The following is a 26,837-nucleotide window of genomic DNA, read 5'->3' on the forward strand; positions in this document are numbered from 1 at the left end:
TTTCCTGCAGTATATAAAAATTGCTGTATCTCCAAAATAAAACTATGAAGACACTCAAAATAAATTTCCTGTTGTTGTAAACTATTTTTTGCAACTTTATTGTATTTAAAGTTTTGAGGGATAAACCTCTTAAATTTCTCCAAGTAGAAATATATGTAAACAAAACAAAAGCGATTTTCAATATTTTTTGTAGTTTATTGCACTTTTGGAATTTATGTAATTACTATGCACTTAATGCATACATATTATTAAAATATGGGCTATAACAGTTGTATTGATGTATAGCAACTTGAAATGCTCCCACAAATGGCACTACAGCATGTAAAAAAATAATATAAGCTCTGGTGGACTTGGTTCTATAGTAGGTCTTAAAGGGTTAAATAAATATCGTCAAATAATCGTGATTATCATTTTTGCCATAATCGAGCAGCCCTAATGCTGACTCGTTAGTTTTGTATTTGTCTTATATTTTCCAAGTGTGCTCTCACTGCATAACAGTACATAACGATAACATTAATAATATTAACACTGATGATAATATGAAAATAAGCTCGTATCAAAAGTAAGCTGTAGCTGTGCTGGTGAGCAGCAGACAGCCTGGTGTGTACCAGGCTGTCTGTGCTTCTTCCTCAGGTTCTCGCTAACTTGCTGTTTGTAAGCTAGCTTTTCCTCACTCAGCTGTGTGTGTGTGTGTGTGTGTGTGTGTGTGTGTGTGTGTGGCATCAGTGCTCCTAATGCGTCAGTGCCGTGTGACTAAATGGATCAGAGCAAAGCAGTCTGGTGTTTGTAGCTCGGCTGGCTGCCACCCACGGCTGCGGTCACATTTGTCAGCTTTTCTCACGTCTGCCTATGTTGTGTCTGTGACTGCTGCACCACAGAGCCCCAGACCTCCAGACAGAGCGCCGTAGAGGGAAGCTCAGCAGGTAGATGGAGCAGCGCGTCCAGGGGTCGCACACTTCTCCCGCTCTCTGCGTTCGGCTGCGCAGACGCCGTCTGCGTTTGCTCAGCTGCTCTCTGTAAATCACAGGCAGGGTCTGAAATCAGCTGTTTGTCACAAAGGTACTGCTGTCTGCGTCTGCCGATGGGGACGCAAAGATGGAGCTTTAGCCTCGTAAACGAAGCAGCCTGGCTGCGTCCAAAGAAGAGAATTGGAGGCTGATCTCAAATGAGAGGCACTCTGACAGCTAGCTGCTGTTGATTTATCCATCAAAGGTAACATTTAACAGGACTCGACACGTGGCTGCGGTTCGTTTCAGACCCTGTCTCCAGCCAGCCCTCCCCTCCCTCTTCATCCTCTCTGGTGTGTCATTAACGCCTCTTTCTTTTCATCTTTTTCTTTGTCTGTAACATTGAATCCTCTTTCTTCCTCCATCAATCTTCCATGAACCTTCGTGCTGCTGGAGAATCAATTTTGCATGTTCAGTGTTCAGCGAGCTCCTGGTTTGGAGCCAGATGTGTTACGAGCTGCGCAGCGGCTTCATTCCAAATGTAGGATGTTGGACGGACACTTTTGCTTCAACTTTGTGGGTTTTTGTAGTTTTCCTCAAGCTTGTTATTACTGAGAGAGCACATACTTGTATGTGTGGTGCATGAATCTGGTGTTGTGGGCTGGTGCTAGTCTCCTTTACGTGTTGAGTGATGATGTCCTTCACAGCCAGCTCTTTGTTTTCTGCAGGAACAAACGGGCCTGCTCGCACTCGAGTCATTGTTCCGTCTGCAGACCTCAAACGCTCACCGTGTCCCCCTCCCCCCTCCAGGTCAGCAGGTGATCGAAGAGCAGCGCCGCCGTCTGGCCGAGCTCAAGCAAAGAGCAGCAGCGGAGGCTCAGTGCCAGTGGGAGGCCCTCCACGGCTCCCAGCCCCACCTCGTAACCTCGTCCTCCCCGTCTCCCTCCTACTCACCCATCATGGCCTACAGCCCCGCGCTGAGCCACACTTCCTTGGGCCCCCCTCCTCTGGTTCACCACTCCATCCTGCACCATCAGCCCCCGTCGGCCGGGGAGCAGCCGTACGACACCCTGAGCCTGGAGAGCTCGGACAGCATGGACACCAGCGTGTCCACCGGGAACAACTCGGCCTGCTCGCCTGACAACATGAGCGGGTATGACGCACACACAGTGGATTATGGGGTTCTATGTTAATGTTTGTGTGTAGCTGATGTGAACACACTCTGGGTTTGTTGGCTGTGGCCTGGTTCAGTGTTCAGACGCCAGCTCCTGACACACCAGCTGCACCATCACGTCTGATGTCAGAGTCGTTGGTGAACATGTTTCGGCTGGTTCCTCACATCTGTTCCACTGAACACAGCTGCCTCCAGATCTGTGCGATAATAAAAAGCATTCTTCATGCTTCTGGTTATTTTTTGAAATGAAAGTTATTGTTACAAAAATGTGAGCATATCCACGGCGTGGCTTTGTCAGCAGATGGCCCCGCCCCTCCCTGAGCCTGGTTCTGCTGGAGGTTTCTTCCTGTTAAAAGGGAGTTTTTCCTTCCCACTGTCGCCAAAGTGCTGCTCATAGGGGGTCATGTGATTGTTGGGTTGTCTCTGTATGTGTTATTGTAGGGTCTACTGTACAATATAAAGCACCTTGAGGCAACTGTTGTTGTGATTTGGCGCTGAGTAGATAAAGCTTGATTGAAATGCTAAATTGAGACACACACACACACACACACACACACACAGTGGGCTGCTAATCTTCAGACTCCCCCTGTGAGTCTTTGTCCACAGTGGGCTAGTTTGCAGGCCATCTTTGAGTGTGGTCGAGCTGCACTGCAACAGTCCTCAGCACAGCGTGCTCACACTGGTTTGCTCACATTATGAAGAGTTTAATGGGATTGAAGCTGTGATGGAGAGGATGGTTCCACTGATGTGATTAATGCTGCAGCGTGACCTCATTAAGCGTTTTCATGTCTTTCTTGGGCTTTAGATGCTTTTATTTTGTATTTGTCGACTTATTGCTGTGAGACTTTGTGTAGTAACTAATGTCGTGTTTGATGGCAGCGTCGGAGGTGTGGACGCCCTGAAGATCGAGGAGATGGAGAAGATGCTGAAGGAGGCGCAGCTGGAGAAAGCCAGACTTATCGAATCGCGGGTAAGAAGCAGCGTCGCAAGTGCTGCAGCGTTAGCTGATTGTCCCGAATCCATACTCGCTGAGCGATGAGTTCTCGCAGCGCCCCCGTCGATAACGCTGAATTGAACTCGCATTTCTTAAAAAAATCAAAAGTTCCTGACAGCAGCGCAGAGCTGCTAATTATTTTATTGGACTTTGCACATTTTGTTTTTGTGCCTCGATGAAGCACCTCAGATGATCCCATCCATTATGTTCTGCTCTCACCGAGTCTGACTGCGAGCCCCATCCAATTAGGAAATCTCACACAGAGAAAACAGTGAGCGCCTTTGTTTCTCACCCTCCAAACGGCTTCCACGCAGTCGTAGTACTGCAGTGTTTGCGTCGATGCATTGTGTGTGTCTGCCGATCATTACGCCTCCAAATATCAGATTTTGTGTTTAAAGAATGGAAGCTGCGCGGTGGTCAGCAGCTCCAGGTTGTGGGCAGCTCCCAGCAGGACACCCTGTACATAAATGTATGAAGAGCGAACATGTGCGCTCTGCCAAACCCTTCCACAGATCAAAAAAAATATTTAATGAAAGCGCTGTCCGCTAGGAACGGGAGAGCCTGGCTCGCCGGCAGATGCTCGAGGAGGAGAGGCGGAGGAGGGAGGAGGCCGAGAAGAGGCTGCAGGATGAAACTTTCCACCGGCAGCAGCTGGTGGAGAAGGAAGTCAAGATGAGGGCCAAGAACTTCTCTCAGGTCAGTGAAAGCAGATGTAATCGAGTCCGTGTGGCGGAAACGTGCAAAGTGACTCGACGGGCGGGTGTGGCGGCGCCACGGACGGCTGGCGGCACATAAATATGGCCGTGCTCGTAACAAAACCACCCCACGTGCATTTATGATGTAAACCCTGTGTGGCCATAAATACTGTCCATCGACATGCAACACAAACGTGAACGCGTGCTCCAACATTTAAAGCTTGTTCTTTACCGCCGTGTGCCAACAGCTCGCCAACAGTTGAATCCATGTTAACACAAAATGCTAAAAGTCTGTAAAGACGTGAAAGGTCTCCACAGGTGAGCCTGTGAAAGCACCAGGTTCAGCTTCATGGTCGGAAACATCAGAGTGACCTGCTGATGTTTCCCACTGTGACGGAGCAGCCTTTGCTTTTAAATGTCGTTTTTCATACTGTGTCAGAATAATGGTTGAAGGATCGTGGAGCGCACACGAGTGACCAAACAGGGTCCTTTATTCAACATCTGTCCTGCGTGAGCAGCAGCTGGTCTTTGTGGCACAGAGACCAGCTGCAGCCAGGCAAAGAGTGCACGATGAGTAACCTTCTGCATTTTCATAGACATTAAAACATGTGGCATAAACCTGACTTTGAAAATGAAGCGTGTGATTTATGCCTGATGTGGGCGCCTCGTTATCAGGCCGTCCACAGACAGGTGGAGGAGGTTAAGAAGGTTGTTGATCAGACTGTGACTGGCAGCTTGGTGCAGAGACGTTTCTGTCTTACTGTGTTTTTGTGTTCATGTCTGCATCCTCAGACCTGCAGCAGGTTCTGCGTCTGCATCGTCCGTATCAGTGACTCCTCTGCCCATGTCTGTCCACGCAGGCCCGTCCTATGACTCGCTACCTGCCCATCAGGAAGGAGGAGTTTGATCTGCGCTCGCACATCGAGTCGTCAGGTCACAGCGTGGAGACGTGCTATCACGTCATCCTCACCGAGAAGATGTGCAAGGGCTACCTGGTGAAGATGGGAGGCAAGATCAAGTCGTGGAAGAAACGCTGGTTCGTGTTCGACCGCCTCAAAAGGACGTTCTCCTACTATGTTGGTAAGAGCCGAGGTGTCCGCTGTGTTAGCGTGGCGCTCTTTGTCTGTCTGTCCCAGTTTAACACCTGACAAAGTCAAATGAACAGAAGAAGCGGTCCCCAACCTGTTTTACATCAGTCGGTTTGTGTCTGACAGTATTTTCATGCACCGGCCTTTAAATACAACAGAATAAAACCAAAAAAAGAAGATTTCTGTATGACACACGGGAAAAGACCCAGGGAAACCATAAACTTCACACCTGAGGCTCAACTCGCGGTACCTAACGTGGCCCCGACCCTGAGAGCACACCTGCCTGTGGAAAAGCGCTCTGTAGGGAAACAAACCCCTGATGTGTCTGGGTTCTTCAGTGTTAGTGCTCTGAAGCTTTCATCACTCAGTCCTCAGTGTTTGTGTCCTCAGTGATGCTGAAAGCACAAACCTAACACGGTGACAAAATAACCTCCGCCTGCGTTTCACTCTCAGCTCTTCTGGATGATTTTCATGTTCAGTCACCAGTGGAAACTGAGATGATGTGGAAAGCAGAGCGAAGCAGCAACGCTGTGAGTGAGAGCAGCAACGAGTGAGAGCAGAGCATGCGTCCTCCAGGCTTGGAGCAGATCTGCGTGCACCTTGCAGGCTGGTGTCATTTGAGCGGCGAGCTCGGGGACGCTCGCTGACGGCCTTTGAAGTGCTCAGAAGGTTCCGCTTAAAGCTGCTTAAAGCGTACCTTGTTGAAAGCGAGCCAGGGCGAGGAGGTGTACGGAGATTACTTTGGCAGTAGTTAAAATGCACTCGGCGCCACGCTCTCTGAGGAGCTGATTGACATGCACCTCTCGCCCTCTTCTCTTGACCTTGAACAGCATTTAACTAGAGGTGACGTGCAGAAGTCACAAGCGACGCTAATTCGCATTAACCAGCCTCCACCAGCAGCAGCAGCAGCGGGTCGTTGGCTAGTTTAGATGCAGCCTGATGAGATGCAAATGCAGGGCTGTTTGAATGCTAAAGAGGTCGTTAGCAGATAATAGCAGCGCGTTAAAGGCAAAGCGCCGTTCCTCGAAATGAAGCGCGGCGTCTCTACCTACTACTCTTTAAGTTGGCTCGTGGAGTGTTTGTGCCTGGAGGTAGAGAGGGGCTGTTGAGTTCCCCACCGGTTCCTGACTGCAGTTCTGCAGTGGCTGATGAAACAAACTGCAACCATGTACCAGAGTAGCGTAAGAATGCAGTCAAGTGTGAAAATACAATGAGAGCACCACTGGCTTAAAAACAGAGGTGGGGGGGGGGCACCGTGCTTGTCCTTTTCCATCCATCACTCTAATTGTACTCTGGTCAAAGTTTGATCCCTTTCAGCGTGCTGTGGGTCTTCCCTGTCCTCCGTGCCAGCCTGGGAAAGTGCAAACGTTTGAGTTTCTGACCAAAGCCTCATTTCTGTCCTGCAGACAAACACGAGACCAAGCTGAAGGGAGTGATCTACTTCCAGGCGATAGAGGAGGTTTACTACGATCACCTGCGCAGCGCCACTAAGGTACAAATCTTTAAGTCTCATCCTTCTTTCCTTCACGTCTCCTCCTCCTGTCACACTGAACATAAGCAGCATGTGCATCCTCGCTTTGTGCTCGCCCGCCTGACCTCGGCCGCCGTGTGCGCCGGGGGATGTAGTTCTATTGTGCTGACACCCTCAGTGACAGAGTCGCACCCTAACTAATCCTTCCCTGTGTCTGTCCCAGTGATCCCAGTACAGACCAGTGGAGTGTTTCGAGCGCTTCCTCATTCATATGCTTCACAGAATACATCCAGGCTGTATTTATTAAGAAGTGCTGCCTGTGAGTGTCTGATTCCTCTGTTCACAAACGCCTGACGCAGCCGTAGGTGTCTCTCCGCTCATGTTTCTTGCTGCTCGTCTTGAGCCTCCACATCTTGTCACTTTATTTATCTGCGACATAAAGCCGAGCTGCTGTGTTTGACGGGCTGTCGCAGTACACCACGCTCTGACTGCGGGGCTCTGATCGACTCTGGAACTTTGATTCGACTTGTCACTTCCAATGTGGCGTTACAGAGGGAAACTTTAGAGTCTGCTGCTCTTAGCAGCGGCACAAAGAGCTGATGTTACCATGTCAGAAGGAGAACGTGGGTCTGTTTTAATTAACAGCAATTTATTAGTATTTTAATAGTAAACTAACAGCATACAGCATAACAGCATGGGGCGATCGTGGCTCAAGAGTTGGGAGTTCGCCTTGTAATCGGAAGGTTGCCGGTTCGAGCCCCGGCTTGGACAGTCTCGGTCGTTGTGTCCTTGGGCAAGACACTTCACCCGTTGCCTACTGGTGGTGGTCAGAGGGCCCGGTGGCGCCAGTGTCCGGCAGCCTCGCCTCTGTCAGTGCGCCCCAGGGTGGCTGTGGCTACAACGTAGCTGCCATCACCAGTGTGTGAATGTGTGTGTGAATGGGTGGATGACTGGATATGTAAAGCACTTTGGGGTCCTTAGGGACTAGTAAAAGCGCTATACAAATACAGGCCATTTACCATTTACTTCATGTGTTTCTCTTACCCTGCATTATCTTTAGTGTCAGTGTGGAACCAAAGGTGCCTGAAGTGTGTGGAGACTTTTCATCTGACATGGATGTGTTAGCTGATCCATTGGCCCATCTGTCAGTATCTGCATTTATTTTGGCCCACGGGGGAAAGTAGAGACGGGGAAATGTTATGAGTGTTGGTGTTGCCTAGTTTGTCCACCAGAGGGCACTCGGTGTTCCAACTGGGAAGTTACAAAAATCACCAAATTGGCCAAGCCGAGCAGCCGGGCAGGAACGAGTGGATTTTAAATAGCTATACGTAGCAGCTGTTTGGAAACACTGGATTGTTGGTGTGGAGCTGATGTTAGACGGCTCTAATGCTGGCAAACAGTTTTTTTGCCCGTGTAGCATCACAGCCTCGGCCCACAGTCCGAGTGCCTCAACATAATGAGTGTTTCATTTAAGCTGTGCAACTGCAAGCTGCTCTGCAACCCACCTCCACCATGCTGCTCCACCTGCTCGGCTCGGTCCTGCGGGTCTTCTTCCCAGCTCCTAGGAGAGGCTTTTTGGCTACACAGAGCGAGGGATTCTGGCAGCTCAGTCAACGGACAGGCACTCGTTTGGTGTTTAAAAGAAAAAGAGAGCCTACAGCGCGTAACCCAACAGCTGCTGGTTCTGAAGCTCGTACAGGAAATGAGCTCAGCACCAGAGCGAGACACGTGGGTCGAGCTGCACTGCACAGTAGCTGATCGTCAGTGATGGCTCGTGGCAGAGAAACCCCAACAATCAGGCGGGCAGCACGCACTCTGTGACAGTGGGAAGGAAGAGCTTCCCTTTAACAGGAAGAAAACCAGCAAAACCAGGTTGGGGTGAGGGGAGCCATCATGCTCCCGCCTCCTGTGTCCTGGTCTGCTCTTGTCTGTACCAAATTCTGTTCCCTGTCTGTACCCTCAGCATCCGTCCACCTGAGGGTCATGCTGCGTTTAAATAGCTTTGTTCTGTGTTTGGCGTCTTCTTTTGAGGCAGAAATGAGGTACAAATCCAGTCCAATAAAAACATACAGTGATGTTGCATAAACCTGAATCGGTCGTTGGACCTTACAGAAGAGACCTGAAGGAGCCTTGAGAGCAGCGGTGACTCGCTGCATGCTGATGGTTAGCTCTTTGTTAACTGGACATTTCCCGTCTCTCTTGTTTTTTGTCCCGGTGTCCTCCAGAGCCCCAACCCCTCGCTGACCTTCTGCGTCAAGACCCACGACCGCCTCTATTACGTGGTGGCCCCGTCGGCCGAGGCCATGAGGATCTGGATGGACGTGATCGTCACGGGAGCGGAGGGGTACACGCAGTTCCTGAACTAAGAAGAGCGCTGGGACAAGCCGGCGGCTTTGGCGGGGACGCTCCCATCACAGACTCTTCCTGTTTCCTGTCCTCCGACGGCTCGCCTTCCTGTTTTACTTTTGAATCTAACATCTTTGATTTGACCGTGTACTTGTTTCCACCTCCACTCTATGTGATTCTGTCTGGATTTAAAAAGGGAGGAAACGTGCGCACGCACACACGTCTGTATATAAACCAAATGTAAACCTGTCAAAGACTTTATTACAAAGCCTTTCTATATTGCCAAATGGAGATCTTATAGTTAACTGTTTGTTGAACTTTTGTATTTTTTGTTCCTTTATTTCTTTTTTACTTGTAGAGAAAATTGCCAAATCACACGATGCCAATGTGTTTTCCTTTCATGACTTTGTTAGACAGGAATAGTTCAATCGAATCCTGTAATCATTTTTAGAAATATTTGAAAAAAAATCTCATTTCCAATGTGTAACCTGAGAAATACTGTAACCCCTGAGTGAGCCGGAGCTGGAGAGGACGTTTGTAACGGCGAAACACAGAGGAGCGCGTTTCAGCTTCACACTGAAGACAATGAGCCAATCACACTAAGCCAATCAGCATCCACAGCTACACCCACGGCTCCACCCTGTTCCTATCTCCACACACAGGCTTACCAAAGTAACTGGAAGTGATGTTAGACTTTGAGCCGCTCACGAGTTCACTCTGCAGTTCTCACAGCAGTTTGCCCCGTGGAGGGTTGGGAAGGTGTCAGTATTCAAGTTGCTTGTTGACCAGGCTTTGTGCAGGATTTGGTGCATTTCAGTTAATGTAGTACAATACACAGTACTGTGTATCAAAGCTAGCAAGAGCTGGTGAGAGACTAAAACATGTAGCTAATGCCACAACAGCGTTAGCTTAGCGTGAAGACTGGAAGCCCTGAGAAATGTTAGCCTGGCTATGTGTGTAAAAACCAGTCGTGGTTCTAGTACATCTCATTGGCTGTCCCACTCAGTCTTCATAGTAAACTGGTCATTTCCTTTGCTTTATCTTGTTGGTTCTCTGTGTTTTGTATTTAGCTGAAGCTAGCTAACTTTCTTAGCAAGCTAAAAAAGAGACAAGCTGCTAGCTTAAAAGTCTCGCTTTCTAGCTAGCTCTGTCCCTTTGCTTCCAGTCTTTTTGCTAGTCTGAGCTAACCCTAACCCTCTTAAAGAGGACCCGGCCTTCTGTATCTTCATGTTCATGTACACAGTTACATCTTGTATACATTCAGTCATTATTTCAACCAGTTTTGCGGCGTCATAACAAACTGATCGACTTGTCAATCAGTCATCTGCTCTAGGCACAAGAAGCCCGAGCATAACAGGCGTTACATAAACACTGGACGCTGCCCCGTGGTAGGCTTCCTGACGTTCTGCAATCAATGGTAGTGGGCTTTCAGGGAGGGGAGGGGGTCTCGAGAGACGGATGCTGAAACCGAGGGTGAACCGAGGGGCTCTAAAGTTGCCCAACTGAAGATGAACTGAAAGCAGAGAGAGATGGGTCCTCTTTAAGAAAGCGTTCATAATCCAGACGCTCATCGGTCCTTTGACAGCTTTGAAACTGGACTTTCCCTGAACGTTTTCCATGTGCTGTTGTAAGCCAGGGGCAACAAGCCTCATCATCAGCTATCCACAGTCTCTACTTTCCTAAATTATTAATTGCGTAATGAAGAAGCGGTCAGTCCATCACATTCACTGGGGGACCTCGAGTCTCAGAGATTGACCGCTACACTGGTCTCACCAAAGCTGCCACGTTCTCAGTGCACTTGTTGAATATGTTGAACAGGAATCTCACTGTGTCTGTATCAAGCTGTCATTTTGCCAACTCTAGGTGCAAACTGCATCTCTTTGTGTGCACAAAGTGGTAAATCTTCTGTTTGCCAAGTAGCCTTTAGCTAACCTGATATGACTGCTGGGAAGCAGCCATCACCACTGCCAGCCTAAGCAACAGCTACCAGATGGCACCAACACAGGACCACACAACACTATGGACTGATGCAATTCAGAACTGTGCCTTGACTATGTTGTTGTTGTTATTGTTGTCGATGCCGTGTCTGTGAGTAGAGCACAGCCTCTCCAGTTATATGAATGCATTGACTTTGTTTCTGAGCTTCACCACGGGGGTGTGGCACCACCCTGAGCAGTGGGGATCAGCTACCACACTATTGGACAAAGTGTTTTATTTTTCTTTCAACCAGTTTAATTCAATATTTATTTCGACGTAGCATCAATTAAGTCATCTGTTCCAAAGTGGAGTGAGAATCCCAACAATCCCAGCGTTTGGTGACTGCAGGGAGGAAGAACTCCCTTTTAACAGGAAGAGGACTTCAGTAGATCCAGGATCAGGGAGTGGCACAGAGAGACTTGATAACAATAAAAAGAATGAAAGCAGCTGTATGCAGATTTAAGGTGGAATTCACCAGTTTAATTAAAAAAATCAAGTGAGTTGCTGTACTGAAGTACAAGTTAGAAGTATTTATACTCCACTGCATTCTCTCATGTTACACTCCAGAAGCTACACGTCGTGGCCTCCGGCTCATTTATGTAGCTCGTTTGTTTTCATTTGAAATCGGCACAGTTCCATTTTTATGGGTCATAACGAGTACAGCTTTTTACACTGCAGTACCGCTGCTTTCAATATTTAGTTGTTTCAAGGCATTTGATTTTGTTGTCCATGCTGACTGACGGCTCTTCTTTCATTACGTACTCATTTCCCCTGCGATGGAGCGATGGGCTGATTCCTTGGTTCCATTATGAACATCTGTCTTAAAACTAAAACCTGCTCAGTCTCTTTCTGTGGCCCGCTGCCTGCACCAGGATGGATAAATCAATCTTGCACCTTCGGCTTTGATGGAGCGCCTTGTGTGGCTCATCTCACCGTGGTCGGTTTGGGATCAGCAGGTTTCCAGTGCTACTTTGATTTGTAGGAGCATGCGGAGCTGGTTTCATGTGTCGGTATAGTGATGATTACTTATAGTTGTGGTGCCTGAGACAGTGATATGTTTACTTATTATAAGACTAGTGAAAAGACCTTAATATACTCTGTCCCTACCACCCACTTGCCTTTTATTTCCCTGCACAGCGAGGACGTGCAAACCAAACTATTCAACACTGGCGAGGCTGTTAAATGCCGTCTGTGGAGAGCAGGAGGTGCACGCATCACTGTCATTCTGTGAAGACGATGCCTGAATGAAAACATGGAAATCAAACAGTATTGTATGGAAAGAAGTACAATTTTTACTTGTATCATTTTAGAAGTTTTATTGTCAGTTACATTTCAGATGGTATGGTAGAGATGTATCAGCGAGTAATCCACCTCACACTCACTAGACTCTAGTGTTCTTCATAAAGTGGTTCCTGTCACACACACACTCATACACACTCTTAGTACTCGGACCATGCTGTTATTGGTACCCTGTATGTCTCGTGTCATTTTCATGTATGGATTGTGTCAGCTCTATTAAACGACTATCACAGATTGGCTGCTTCCTCCACTTCAGCAGGTTCCAGTGTTGAGAGAGACAGACCAGTAACTGCTGTACGGACGCTAACGCTGACTGATTACGGGCTTGTTACACAGCCATCATAATGACAGCTCTAACACTGAGAAAAAACTAAAAATACATGAAATAGAGTCACTCTTAATACACGGCTAAAAAGTTGCTTTTTGTGTATTTTAATGGAAGCAAGGGGAAAAAAACAACAGTTTGACAGTGAACCTTCCAACTGTCCCAGCATAGGTTTGCAGGAAACCACTTCTACAGCTCATTGATGGTGTCACCTGCAGAGAAAACACAGTTATTTACATGGAAACCAGCCACAAACATTTCCACTCACTTTGTATTCAAATGAAGTGTGTGGATCGTTTCTTCATGGCCACATGAACACTGATCCAGTGTTGGCTTTTATACATTCATATTTGTTCTACAGCCCTCAGATTTACAGACTGTACACTGAAGATGGAAGACAGACTATGATATCCATGGTTTACAGAGAGAGAGCAGATAGAGCTGCAAACACATTATCTGCCAGTATCTGTTGAGTAACTGAGTAATAATAAAATACAGCAGGACCTATTTGTCAGTTAATCTTATTAAACATACTTGATGGTGCTGATGTGGCTGTACTTGAGTGAATTTAATGAGTCATGGTCCAGCACACAGTGCTGTATTTTTAGATTGAAGCTTTGTGTGGCAGAGCAGATCAGCCACTAACCAGAAGGTCAGTGGTTCGATCCCAGACTGGTCCAGTCTGCATGCCAAATATCCGTGGGAAGATACTAACCCATCCGAGTGTGAATGTGTATGAATGTTGGACAGGGAGCACCTTAAGAGCTTAGAAGTGCTTGTGTGATTGGGTGAATGAGTTAGTTGTATAGAGCGCTTTGAGTGCTCAGAGTAGAAAAGCGCTAAATAAGAACCAGTCCATTTACATTTACTGAGCTAACATCATACACCTGTCCATCAAAGCAGCCACACCCCTAATTGTTAAACCTCAGTGAAAGTTCAGCCCCCACACAGCTGACAAGATGCGATAAACCAGACACTGTTCTTGTACCAGCTCGCGTCATGTGACGCTGTGTAAATAAACAGACATGCAGTTTTTGGCACATTGCTCATATTTCTCTGGCTGTGAGCACAAAAGCCCAACTTACCTGGCATTAAACCTATTTACAGCCAATCACAAGAAAGCTGAGAGGAAACCTGACGGGGAGAACTGGGAGCTGAACAAAGGCCCAGTAAGATAAATTAGGATTATTTTGAACTGAAAATTATGCAAAGCTACTCTAATAGGGCCAACAAATAGAAATATTAAACTGAAAATGAGCCAAATAGGTCGACCTAAAATGGAAAAGAGCAAGGAAAAATCAATCAATATCTGTATGAGCTCCATCAGCAGCTTCAGTTCTGCTGAAGTTGAATGTGATGCCATTAATCTACTCGTGATCAACCCCCCATCCGATTGGTGCCCCTCCCTGAGCCTGCCTCTGCTGGAGGTTACTTCCTGTTAAAAGGGAGTTTTTCCTTCCCACTGTTGCCAAGTGTTTGGTCAGAGGGATGTAACACGATTGTTGGGATTTGTTTCTCTGTATTATTGTACTACTACTGCTTTGATTTGGCGCTTTGTAAATAAAACTGAACTGAGTCTGTGCGTCAGTCCTGCACAAAACACTGAAGCATGAAAAGATGCAGTGAATGAAGGTGTTACATACTCTCTGCACAGGAGGACGTGTAGTCGGTGACCGCCTCATCACCTGAAATGAGAGCAAAAACATTTCAGCACCGAACAGAACGACGGCAACTCCAAAGAAGCATCTGCACGAGTTTCGGTTCTTACTCGTCTGGTAGTAATCGTAGACTTTAACCACAGCTGGTTTCAGGTTCCTGACAGGCTGATCCTCTTCGAGTGTCACACTGTAGATCTGCATGTCATCCTTCCTCAGCTGCAGACAACATTCACAGCCGCTGTCATGTCTCATGTTCCTTACAGCAAACCAAAGACTTTCCACAAAAGTTCAAACTGAAACCCTTGAAGTAATCATGATAATTAGGACTCAGTGGCTAAAATGATTTTGGTAATAATGATGTTAGAAATGTAGAGACGGCTGAAAGACCTGCGTAGGTTTAGTTTTTCTCTACCTACTGATGACATCGGCTGACTGCGTCCTGAACTCAGAGGTCACAGTACGGCGTGCTGGGCATCACGTCAAAATACAACCAGCTCCTGCTTATGAGCACCATTTCACCAGCGTGTCACACACACTGTTACGCAGCACTTTGTCTTGTGATTGCTTTTCTTGTGCTTTGATTTGGCACATGATGAGGGAGACATGTCAATTAAAAGGTGGGCGGGCCCTAAAGCTGTGACGCGAGTATAAATGACACAAATGAACATCGTGTTGTATCAATAAGATTCAAACCAAGTGCAGGAAGCCATGAACCAGCAAAGTGTTAAAGAAGCAGCACGGCCATGTTTTTTTATACAAACTTCTTTACGCAACCGGGGGAGTCGCCCCCTGCTGGTCATTAGAGAGAATGATGCTTTGAGGTCATCCAGCTTTTATACAAACAGAGCGGCCGTGCTTCCTACCCCGTCTAAGTAGATGTTGATGAATCCTTCTTCCACGTCCACGCGCTTCACTGAGCGGTCCTTCTGCAGCTAACACAGCATATCACAACAGTTAGTCTGTAGGACAAACACCATGTGGCAGGACTGGCAGCACCTGCGGCGGGCCAACTGACCAGTGTGAGGGAGCTCTTATCCAGGACGTATCCAGACAGGAGCTTGATGTTGACGATGACCATGTTGGTCTCCTCTCTCCTCCCCTGGTACCTGCAAAAAGTCACACAGTGCTGTGATCCTCATGCTCTCAGGTTGTCTCGGGGTTTAGATAATTATACCCAAGACACACATGCAGAGTACCTGACATGCACGAAAAGGATGAGCTGCGGCCTGCTGATGTTACACTTGGCCATGGTGTTAGCAGAGACGTTGAAGGCAGAGAAGTCTGCAGGAGGGGGGATGTTGTAAAACATGGAGATCTGCAGAGACACAGCAAAGTCAGGCTGTGGCGAGCGGCACGGCAGCACTAGCAGATCAGACGCTTCACGTCACGCATTAACACACTGCAAAGGAAGCTTTTACCAATCAGACGTCTTTAAATCTCGCTGGTAGTCTGACGGCGGCCCTCCTCCACCTGAGCCTGGATGTTTACCTTCATCCCAGTCTCCATCTGCTGCACCAGCCGCAGGTGGAGGCTTCAGTGGCGTTTCTTGCCTTTACTAAGGACCGTGGCTGTCGCGTCATCAACAACTAGTCGCTAAAATACTTTTAGAACAATAAATATTGTTCTTCCCATCTACCGATCACCTCACTGTGTTTTCTCCAATTTGAGCTCAGTGGACATGTACCAGTTCATACTGGGCTCCTCCTGCTTTACGTTTGGGAACACTGAACATGTACGAGTACATTGTTCAGGTGCAACACACACTAACAAAGGCCTGCTTTCACATATACTCCAGAGCTGTAGGTTATCTTATGTACTGTTGTAACCAGGAAAGTTTCAGAGACTTTGTCCACACTACAGAATCAGAATCAGAATCAGAATCAGAATGGGTTTATTGCCAGATGTTGAGGTTTACAACATTAGGAAATTGCTACAACACTCAGAAGGAACGCTTGGAGTCATTCGTCTGCCGTCATGCCAGGTCATGCCAGGTCATACCAGGTCATGCCAGGTCATGCCAGGTCATGCCAGGTCATGCCAGGTCCATGAACAGTGTGTTTAGCTGGAAGCTGTCACAATGGTTCCAGCTGCTTGTCTCTGTTTAAAAAACTAAATACTTCTGTACTTGGTGTGCTGCACACGTATCTGTGTGGTACCTGTGTCAGTACGCAGTTCTGTCCCTCGGCTCTGATCGTGTACTCTCCTGGGACCTCGCTCAGCTTCTTCTCCTGGTACAGCAGCCTGTTGTCCTGATTCACGGTGAACTCTTTGTTCAAGCCTCCTAAAGAGGTCAGTGTCACTGTAGTGCCCACCTCTGAACTGTAGGTGGCAGCACCATACTTCGCCAACGCTTGAAGGGCCACTACTGTGTCCTGGGGGCCACAGACGGATTAGAAATGTTGTTAGCACAGGTTCAGAGTTCACCCTCCTTTAAGGTTAAACGTGGTCTAACTGACCTGTGTGGAAGAGAAACCGCCAAAGGGGTTCTGCTGCTGAGTGAGCCAGCGCACAATGGCAGAAGAGTACTCCAAGTCAAAGCCTGGCATGGAGGGACCGGACAGCAGAGCCAGCAGCACGTAGGAGGTCATCTCCACCTCCAGAGAGTCCAGGCCTTTCCCAGAAGCCCCTGCTCTCTTCCAGTGACGGGTGCCTCCTGCCAGCCAGGACAAATAAAGGACCAAATAAAGGACACGTCTGCAGATATCCCAGTGTACGCACGCCATCTGTCACACGGCTCACACACACAAACAGACGACCACATTGGCACTCATCACCAATGAACCTAACCCCACGGTGCATTCGTTTTGGATCGGACATTTGTAAAGTCTGATTAGATGTGACAATGAACCAAAGAGGAACCTGTTAGGGTGAAGCTGGTTTCTGCAAGTTCCTGCTCCTATTTAAGACTTTCACGATTATGCAGATGACACCTAAATGTATCTACAAAAGCTCAGTCACACTATGTCTCAAGAAACACAGCCTTTCCTTTCTAATACAAGGTTGGAGGTGTTAGTATTTTCTAGGGCTGCCACGACTTATGACGATTACGTCGACTATCAAAATCATCACGACTGATTTAATAGTCGACGCATCGTTTGAAGCTTTGTAAGATCACAAAAGCCGCAGGAATAAGTAGCAGGATTTAAGAGTGTAATAACGGACTGAAACAGAAGATGGCAGCACTGCATGTACAAGGATGCCAGCTGCCGTTAAACCCCGAAGAAGAAGAAGCTGTGTCCCAGAATTCATAGCGCGGCCCAGCTCAGTTTCCAACAATGGCGGTAGCTAGTTAGTTTTAATATTACTCTTATTATTCTTTCTGGGTCACAAAATAAACGTTTAACATATTTTCAGGCGGGGATGTAGCTGTGTAAACCTCAAATATCTGCTCAGTTTATCAGGACACCACATATTTTCAAAAGCGCTCCGACGTTTTCGGAGACGTCTGTTACCCACTAGCTCGATAGTTAGCCGGGGGCTAGGCTCACTAGAGCCGTGAGAACAGCGGACTCCCGGCAAATCGTTTTCAAACCCACCGCCGTCTTTCGCTACTCAGGTTAAACATGATATATGAGTCACTTAGATAACTTAAAAATGTTGTTGTTTGGCTTTTTTCAGTATTTTATTTGTTGCTGAGTAAATCGGTTTGGCTGAGATTAAAGTTTTTACACAGCTGAATAAACATCAAGCAGACAGCTGATTATCAGAAGTGTGAGATGCTCCAGAATTTACTCCGGTGTCCTGTTATATTTTAGATAGCAAGGAGTTTATTAAACTTCACCGAAACAATCTGCAAATGTCATTAAACTTTAATAAACTATCATCTTGTCTTTATTTTTAGTTAGCACAGACCTTAAACACTTCAAGCTGTAAGCTAATGATAGTTATATAAGAGCAGATGCTGCTGGTGCAATAAGCTGTACGTTTTACGTCTAATGGATGATGATCTGATTGGTCGACTAATCGCAAAAATAATCGCAGACTAGTCGACTATCAAAATAATCGTTTGTGGCAGCTCTAGTATTTTCTAACTGCAGACTAACCCAAGGTAGCTTGTTTCGACTGAGAGGCTAATTCCTACTGTCTGTCTCAACAAGCCTGTCTTCAGATGCTCACAACAGTTATTGCAGCACTGTGAGAGCACGCACAGCACACGACACAAACACTTCTATCAGGCAAACAATTATACGATGTCCTGCTCAATTTTTAAGCTTTCACACTTACAAAGAAATAACACCATAAAAATGGAGACAGTTCATTTTAATTCAGAGTCAGAATATCAACCACAAATCCAGAAAAAGACCAAAGAGCTGTTAAAGTACTTCAAGGACAGACCTGCACAAAGCTGTACGAGCTACCAGACCATCAGCCACGGTCAACTGGTGCGATTATTCAGAAATATACAAAATGTAAAACGACCATCAATCACCCTCAGTCTGGAGCTCCATCTGGCCTCATGGAGCGAGGATGAGGAAGGAGGGTTTTCAATGATCTGAAGGCAGTTAGGACCACAGGTCAGCACTGGTAGAACCATGTCATGGTGACATGAAATCTTGCAGAGCCTGACTTAAGTTTGCCAATGAACATCTAAATAATTCAGGCCTGGGAGAAGATGCTATAAGGCCACAGCATGGCTTCATCACACTGAGGGACCGACTCCTTCCTTTAGCCAGAACACTGAAGACGGGTTGTGGACGAGTCTTGCAGCACGTCAGTGACCCAAAACATGTCACCAAGGTAACAAAGGAGAGGCTAAAGATGGAGCCAGTGTCCAGATCTCAGTCCTGTAGAAAATCTGTGGAGGGAGATGAAGCTGAGCAAACAGCAGCCGAGACACCTGAAGGATTCCTGTAAAGAGGAGTGGACTACGATCCGTCCTGAGATGTGTGCAAACCCCATGACGTCTTACCACCGTGCTCGCCAACAAGGCTTTCTCCACCGAGCACGAAGTCATGTTTTACTTGTGGATCCAATACTTATTTCCCTCCATAACAGCAATTTAATTTATAACTTGTAAGTAATGTGTTTTTCTGGATATTTGGTTGACATTCTTTCTCTCTCCATTAAAATTAAACCATCAGACAGACATTTAAAAATGAAATGACTTCTTTGTAAGCGAGGATCAAACAATGATTTCCAAGTTTTAGACTTAACTGAAGTCGAGGGAGATGACGATGACGCTGCGTTCTCTCTTTGTTTCAGCCAAAAAGATCCATTTACTGAGTTAAGGAAGCAAAGACTCGTTCTTCCTCAGAGGGAGGAAGTTTATTGCATCATAGAGTTGGATCAGTGTCAGCCTCACCGTGTGTGTTCGATTTCTCATGAAGAAGGGTGATGAGTTTGCTCCTCATCTCCTCGTCTCCAGCCAGAGTGAAGGTGTAGGACAGCAGGGCAGTGGTGTACAGGTTATCGAGCTGGCCAGCCGCTGCAGCCTTCAGACAGGTCAGGCTGTTGTGTACCACGGGATCCTGTCACACGGCAGACATGAGCACACGTATGGGACAGACTGCAGGAAGTGCTCAGAGTAAAATCACGCGTGTTATTCAGGACCGCTGTCGTGTAGCTTTCATTCATTTGCTAGCTCTGCTCTTCCACACAGCGTACGGCACAGAGAGCAGATGTGACAGAAACAGGATGAAGAGGAGGCGACTTTTGTTGTGATTTGGCGCTATATAAATAAAATTGAATTGAATTAAAACTGGGCTGCAAAGCAGCTTGCAGACAATCAGGAACTGTAGGGCAGATACAGCAGCTTAAAAAGTGTAATTTGAGGTTTAATCTGTATACAAGATAAACCATCTCATGATGTAGAACGGTATGACAGTGGCTGAATGTGACACTGAGACACTAACGCTAGCATCTACACCTAAAGCTACGATGGTCGACAGAAATGCACACGACCAGTTTCACCTGATTAGTATTGCTGAGAAACCGTCGTGTTACAGCAACTGTTTTAAATCGGTAAATGTCCTGATTTTCAAAAGTGAAGTGAGACTTACTGTAACATTGGCGTCAAGCTCCAGCATGGCAGCAGTGATGTAGGCAGTCAGGGACACGTCGTCACTCACTCCTCCCTGTGGAAACATGACAACACCGTATGCTCACAAAACAACCACAGAGCATTCTTTTGTAATGTGTCTCTATCACCACACTGTTTAATGTGATCATCCACGAAATGTGACAGAGAAAACAAAAATGAGGCTCCTTTAAACGGTGTGATGCTCCACGAGGCAGCGCATGCATGTCCAGTGACACGAGAGCTCGAACACTCAGCAGGGGCTGTGTAACCTGCTGTTACAGTCACAGGATTCAACTTTTGGTTTTCCACCAGTGCCAAACGCCCAGACTGGAACTGTGTTTTCTAACGTTGCTACTGCTGTGCAGAAGACACTGAAATGTGTCTGCTGTGCACCAAAAATCAGAGGCAGACCAAAGCTAGGCTCCTGAAACATGCAGCTGATGAGGCCTGTGGTGCTTTAGGAGAAGCTGGAAAGTCATTGGATAGTTTAGGATATTTCCTGTGCGTGTGTGTGCGCGTGTAGCCTGCAGGCTATAGGCCATCTCCTCTGAAACTTCTATGTAAATCACTTTTAATACAGAGTTCATTTTGTGCTTTTATCTTGCAGGAGAGATTTATCCAAAGCTGAACACTTAAAGCACCAACAGCTGCTGATAAGAAAGCTCCATTTAAAGAGAGTGATTGTTACCTTCATGCCATTGTGAAAGAGCTTTCCAACTGATCTGATGCAGCCATCAGGCCGCTGGTGTTTAGACAGCCACCTCCAGGCTTCTGTAATGTGCTCGGGCTGCACGTAGATGTACGGCCGTGCACCACCAAAGGACTTCATCACGAAGGAGGTCAGCCTAGAAAGACACGCACACTTTAGAAAACCAATCTAATCGTCGATTCGTATTAGTAACCCCAACACGACCCCAGTTCCAGGACAATTACATAACAGCTTCACAGGACTCACAGCCCCGTCTGCAGCAATCATCCCTCTGAGCTCATTGGTGATACAGCAGAATTCATCGTGTATACGAGTGCTGTATTTTCAGGAGCCCAAAAGGCTAACTGTTTAATTACTCTGACCACTAGACCACGATGAAAGTCCATCAAGCTGAAAACGCTGAGATATACATTTCTGACTTTCAGTGTCAAACAGTTACCAACACCACAGGGAGGCCACGGGAGCTGTGTTGCTGTCAGATTAACACTCGCTCTCCACTCCTTTAGCTGCTACAGATCCTCAGAAACATACCCAGCTCTTTAACCATTTCATGCTCTAGCTGCCAACACAGACTGCATAAAGATGTTTGGAGCTCCCTGGTCCTAAGACAGTCACTTAAAACCTACATCTGTTGTTAAAGTACACAATGCATCCCAGGGCTCTAGAGTGCGACCAATTTGGTCGCAAATACGACCAAATTTTTCAGTGGTGCGACTAAAAAAAATAAATTTGGTTGCACCTGTGCGACCAACTGTTCGGGTAGCAAAAAACAAACAAAAAAACCCCCCTGCAACCTTCCCTGTGGTCAACAACAGACACACTAAACCAATCAGAGATAGTCAGGGGCGGGACCTCTCTGATTGGCCGTAGTCCAGTTGAAAGTGCAGGTGGAAGTGGGAGGTGAGTAGCTTGAATAAAGCGATATCAATTCATTAAATCCTGAATCGACTTTTAAATATAACTGTGTTTTGCCAGAAACGCCAGATTCTCAGATTAAAGCTCACAAAACCATTTCAACAACAACCAAACAGCAGATGAGAGCAGGTACACGGTGTTAAATTGTAATATTATTTTATGCCATGTTATACCCCTAGTTAAAGATTGTGAATTATTATGTAGTTTTAGTTTGCATTATTCTCCTGAATTAGAAGAAGCGGATAACTATTGCATTAGTTCAACTGATTCATCGCCTTATTTGTCTGATTAGAAGAGAACAGAACATGCTGGAGTTTTCTGCCCCATCTCAGCAGGAGCAGACAAACGGGGAGCCAAGGTTGTAGCTTAGGCGCCGTGTGAGAGAAAGCATGTGAATGTTTAGGCTTTTTTGATAAGGTGGAGGCACCAGAGGCTATAAGAGTTTGATTAATGCTCCACCATTTTGAGATCTGAGGCTGTCTGCATACAGTGTCCATCTCCCACGTGTGTGACTATTAAAATCATCGTTTGACTTAACCCGGCCGGACCAGTGTTGTTATTGTGTTTTTTTCTCTTGTCTCCATCCCCAATATTTGAACTCGTAACAACGGACTCCACACAAAGACATAAACACAGACCCGACGCATCAGAATCAGCTTTGTCTTTCTCGGCTTTCTCGCCCGACGGCCCGCAGACGGACACACTGTCGGAGCTCAGCGATCCTGATGCGTCCGGTCCGCGCTGTGATTACGTCTTTTTGCGCTGATTCTGAGCTGCAGGTTTTGTCTCTCCAGCCAAAATTCACCGAGCCAGCAGCAAAAGAAGCAGCAAACTGCGCTTCACATTTGATCAATGTCATCATGAATTTTGCTGTTTTGCTTCCACGACTATTAAAATCACACTCCATGCACAGCTAGCTCTCTCTCTCTCTCTCTCTGTACTTCAAGAACAGTTTCCGTCTCCAATCTCTGTTTTCTGTATTATTCATTCGCTTATTGCCCACCAGTCTACCGTTGTTTACAGCGCTGTGGCTGCTGTCTTTTTCTTTTTCACTTAAATGACCTCAGACAAGAAAGCCTGTTTTTTCTGTTATTCAATACTGAAGAAATTTAAACTTTATATGCAGAAGATTGTAGAATATTTTTAAGGTTATCTGCTATAAAAAGTCAGACCAGGAAAATCTCCTTCATGTTTTTGTTTTATTCTCAGTTACTTTCACACAAAGGCATCTGCTGTGATGTTCACAATTCTGATGAAGTCAGTGCTGATAAATGATCAGAATTATAATATTTCTGACTGTCTGAGGCTAAGTTGAATCGAATCGGGACTTTGAAAACCAGAATCGAATGGATTTTAGAAATCAGTGATGATACCCAGCCCTAGTGAGCAGCCTAGGCACGACAGACGTGGATGTAGCTGTAATAGGAAAAGAACTATTGCTCACTTTTCTGTTAAGGCCTGATCCTTCTGAAATTCATAGCCAGTGCTCTGACACGGTGTCATCAATCTTTGAATGCTGAAAAAGCACAGTGTATCCAGAAAAACACATTATATTATATCAATTATAAAATTTGTGTGCGCCTAACTTTTGTACCGGTACGCCCATGGCAAAAAGTTAGTCTAGAGCCCTGCATCCAGAAACATCAACAGACCTTCATTTGTTCCACATTCTGTCAGGTTACAGTCTTTATTTATTTAAAGATGAACACGTACGGAGACATCCTCGATGATAACCTGCTCCATAGCGCTCTGGACCTTCAGTTTCATCTTCCAGCAGAACAGACCCTGAGCACACAGTGCAAATACCAAAGGGACCACTGTGAATGTTCTGGCCCAGCCAGAGCCCAGACTTGAACCCGATTCAGCATCTCCGTAGAGATCTGACGATGACTGTGCACAGACACTCCCCATCTAGCCTGGTGGTTCTGGCTCTGCAAAGCTGAATGGGAGAAACTGCCATTCACCAGTGCTGGGGGTGATGGTGTAGGATGGGTAAACTAGCAGGAGATGCACAAAGGAAGTCTCACTGTGTCAAAGTCCATGAGAGAAGGATCTGTGAGCTCAGGGGAACCTTCCTGATATCTTTATTGTTAAATAAAGTGAAAACAGTCTGATGTTTGTTTTTTGAGTAATGGTCCCCATTGGTGACCAGAGAGACAATTAAAGCAAGGCATGCTTTATAGGGCACACCTTGTGCAGTCCAGTCAGAACGTGTGTGCATGTATGACAGACATACTGGTGGCCCCCAGTGCTACCTGTCAGCCTCCCAGTTTGATACAGCCATGGTATGAATCGCTGCATTCCCAAGAACTTCAGGAACTTTACCTCTGACCTTGATGTCGAGGTCACTGGGATTCAAACTTGTCTAAGATTGGTAGTACGTCTGTAGCAGGGGTGACAACAATACCCTATCAGTGTTTTACGGCTGAAAATAAAATGGTAGGACCGGCCGCAGAGAGAACGCAAAGGTCAAGACTTTGCCAACTGTTGGGCGTCTCTGTGGTGGCTACGTCCATTTCACAGCAGGACACATCCCACACACGAGTCATTTGGTCATGTTCCTGTATACAGATGTGCTGGTCTCAACATGTCTGCAGGTGGCTACAGCAGGTTTATCAGAGTGTTTATAGTGAAGCTTTCTGCTCTGTGTGACAGCAGAGCTGATGAGACGAGTCTGAAAGCCACAGAACCAAAAACAAAAAGAAACCAGGAGGTAAGAGGCTTAAAAGCTGTCACACTGAGGGAGGTGCAGGATGCGGTGATAATTCTGTGTGACTTTGTCTCCATAGGAAACTCCTTTCACATGGTGCTGTTTGTTCATATAAACATGTGGAGGACTGCAGCGTCGACGCTTGGGTGAAGGTTTTACATCAACGCATTCACAGAAACTGTTGTTATTTTAAGTGATTTGGACAATTTTCATCCAGTTTTCTTCTGAAATTCTAATGTAACTGAACACTTGAGAGGCCTAGTTTCTCAAAAACACACCCACACACACACACACCAAGTGCCAAACTGCCCAGCACCCTTTCAAAACAGCAGTAGATTTGTTAAATCCCCTGAGGCACTGTGCTTTAAGCCCATTAAATGAAAATATTAATATTTTCTGGCAGGTTCCTCATAAAGTAAATTATTAGGACGCTTGCTGGTGCCAAACACCAGAGAGGACATGCAGCGCGCGTGTGTGTGCGTGCACACGTCTACCTCCCACTGCGTGTGCTTTGTGTTCTCGTCACATCAAGTGTTCGAATTGAGCTGAAAATATTCAGTTCAACAGCAAAGCTCTGGATAAATGTTTGAATGCTTCTATAAGTGCTGATGCAACCGCAGCACCAATGTCTTCTTTGTTATGTCAGTATTTATAGGTCATCACAATGTTGTTGCCGTGCAGATGCAAAGTAAACACAGTTGAGACAGAGGCTGAGATTAGAACTGTTTACAAAATATTTACACAACAGTTTTACTTCAGTTTGTTATGTCTTGATGCTCAATCATCCAGGTAAGTAAATCAATGTGCTGTTTATAAGACTGAAGCCTGCAGTCAGCTGAGACTGAAGAAGTCACCTGATGATGACGAAACGTTTCTCCCACAAAACGCTTCGTCCAGATGAACTGAATCACCGTTTGGAGATTCAGTTTGGAGAGTTTATATATAAATTAAATAATACAAATAAAGCGTTTGGTGCTTTGAAAAGGAGGCTGAAAGGACTCCGTGAACATGTGTGCGTCGTTGCTGCGTGTGTTCACCAAACTTTGGACAAATGATGGATATCAGCTCATCCAAACACGAGCGAGCGACTGACGTCATCGATCACAGGAAACCAGAAAACAAAAAGAACAATTATGATTCGATAAAAATAAACTAACTATCGTGCACATCTGTGATCATGTTTTGTAGAAGAGCCTTTTGGCTTGCTCTCATTGGTTCCAGCATTAGGACTGAGTTTTAAGGTTAAATGGTTATGATGAGGCAGTTTGCTCCGTGTCCTCACAAAGGCAGCGAAACAAACACCAGACAGCCCACGACGAGCGCTGCGAAGATTAGTCTACACGATCGATGACATCGACTGTAAACTATAAGACTCACTGACATCAGAATTTTGTCACATACTGAGAGAGTTTATATGCAAGTTCAATAAGAAAGACCTTTGGTCTGACATCTCCCAGGTGCTGCCGGCTAAATCTCAGCTTTCTCACTCCCACTTTCCCGCACTGACAAGCTGTTTGTGTCATTACTGGTCTCGTCCAATCACCTTTTCCAGGACAATCAGCATTAATGCCGCTTACTTTAAATCTCTCTCATTCTACATCCTTCTCCTTTGCAGATGCCTTTGTCCAATCTCGTCCACGTCTTGTCACGTTCATGTCGTTGCTTGCTTTCAATTATTTCGATTGTCCGCAACATAATCTGATTCCGTCATCCTCGCCGTCCTGGAAATACTCGTATAAAAGCAGAATTCACTGATCCCACATTACGCCCGGCTTCTACCAACCAGCAGTTCTCGCTTCACCAATGCCAAACGAGCTCTAGCCTCAGCACTGCGCAATTAGACAATTTCCAGAGCTTGTTTCCGTTTTCACATCTGCAAAACTCAACTCCAACTCCCGTTGGCAAGTTTGGGTGAGAGCTTCAGCAACGGCACCCAAATTCCTCCTTCCCTGGCCTTCTATGTGTATTTAATGTGTGCACAAGAAACAAAATATCGGCAAGGTAATAATCCGATTTCAACTGTCTCTTGGTGCCATTCCCTTTAGCTTACCCTGAACACACAGCCATGATTCATCTCTTTTCTAATGCTACATAGCAGTCATCTAATTTTTGCTGGAATTTTCTCCACTTAACACCAAATCCAGGCTCCATATGCTTCTGATCTGTTCATACTAGGACTGGGCGATATATCGAGTTTTTAAATATATCGATATATTTTTATACGAGATAAGAGATGTGACAATATTGTTTATATCGATATAGTCTACTATACTTGTGGAACCACAAGTTTGCCTCTCTTTCGTCCACTTTTGTCTCTACGCTGCGTTACTCTGTCTCGCCTCTCCTTCACTGAACACAACTCCCCCTCCCCCATCGCTTCACCTGCAGGCAACGACAGGACGGACACGGCAGCTATCAAAGAGGAGCTGCTCGGTAGAGATTACTATTTTAGTGCTGCAGCGTTACTCTCGTTAAAATGACGTTAATGGCATAACTGTATTAACGCGACA

General features: G+C 46.2%; 2 protein-coding genes across 16 annotated transcripts in view; one reads left to right on the plus strand and one right to left on the minus strand.

Moving 5' to 3' along the window:
• phldb1b (pleckstrin homology-like domain, family B, member 1b) overlaps nt 1-9,755 on the plus strand; it is a 107,946-nt gene extending 98,191 nt beyond the window's left edge. For all 15 annotated transcript variants that reach the window (XM_026191652.1, XM_026191659.1, XM_026191658.1 and 12 more), the window contains 6 exons: nt 1,758-2,100; nt 3,001-3,091; nt 3,665-3,811; nt 4,671-4,890; nt 6,305-6,390; nt 8,595-9,755. In XM_026191652.1, coding sequence (XP_026047437.1) covers nt 1,758-2,100; nt 3,001-3,091; nt 3,665-3,811; nt 4,671-4,890; nt 6,305-6,390; nt 8,595-8,735 — 1,028 coding nt within the window. In that variant the 3' untranslated portion in view covers nt 8,736-9,755. The remainder of the gene's footprint in view (nt 1-1,757; nt 2,101-3,000; nt 3,092-3,664; nt 3,812-4,670; nt 4,891-6,304; nt 6,391-8,594) is intronic.
• A 2,238-nt stretch (nt 9,756-11,993) lies between these two features.
• LOC113035865 (alpha-2-macroglobulin) overlaps nt 11,994-26,837 on the minus strand; it is a 63,640-nt gene continuing 48,796 nt past the window's right edge. The window contains exons 26-36 of the mRNA XM_026191669.1: nt 20,682-20,838; nt 19,974-20,048; nt 19,277-19,442; nt 16,431-16,627; nt 16,131-16,346; nt 15,171-15,289; nt 14,990-15,080; nt 14,838-14,906; nt 14,085-14,190; nt 13,960-14,001; nt 11,994-12,528 (exon numbers count right to left, since the gene is read on the minus strand). Of these exons, the coding sequence (XP_026047454.1) occupies nt 12,506-12,528; nt 13,960-14,001; nt 14,085-14,190; nt 14,838-14,906; nt 14,990-15,080; nt 15,171-15,289; nt 16,131-16,346; nt 16,431-16,627; nt 19,277-19,442; nt 19,974-20,048; nt 20,682-20,838 (1,261 nt within the window). The 3' untranslated portion in view covers nt 11,994-12,505. The remainder of the gene's footprint in view (nt 12,529-13,959; nt 14,002-14,084; nt 14,191-14,837; nt 14,907-14,989; nt 15,081-15,170; nt 15,290-16,130; nt 16,347-16,430; nt 16,628-19,276; nt 19,443-19,973; nt 20,049-20,681; nt 20,839-26,837) is intronic.

Source organism: Astatotilapia calliptera, chromosome 14 (genome assembly GCF_900246225.1).
Source record: "Astatotilapia calliptera chromosome 14, fAstCal1.2, whole genome shotgun sequence".
Taxonomy (NCBI): Eukaryota; Metazoa; Chordata; class Actinopteri; order Cichliformes; family Cichlidae; genus Astatotilapia; species Astatotilapia calliptera.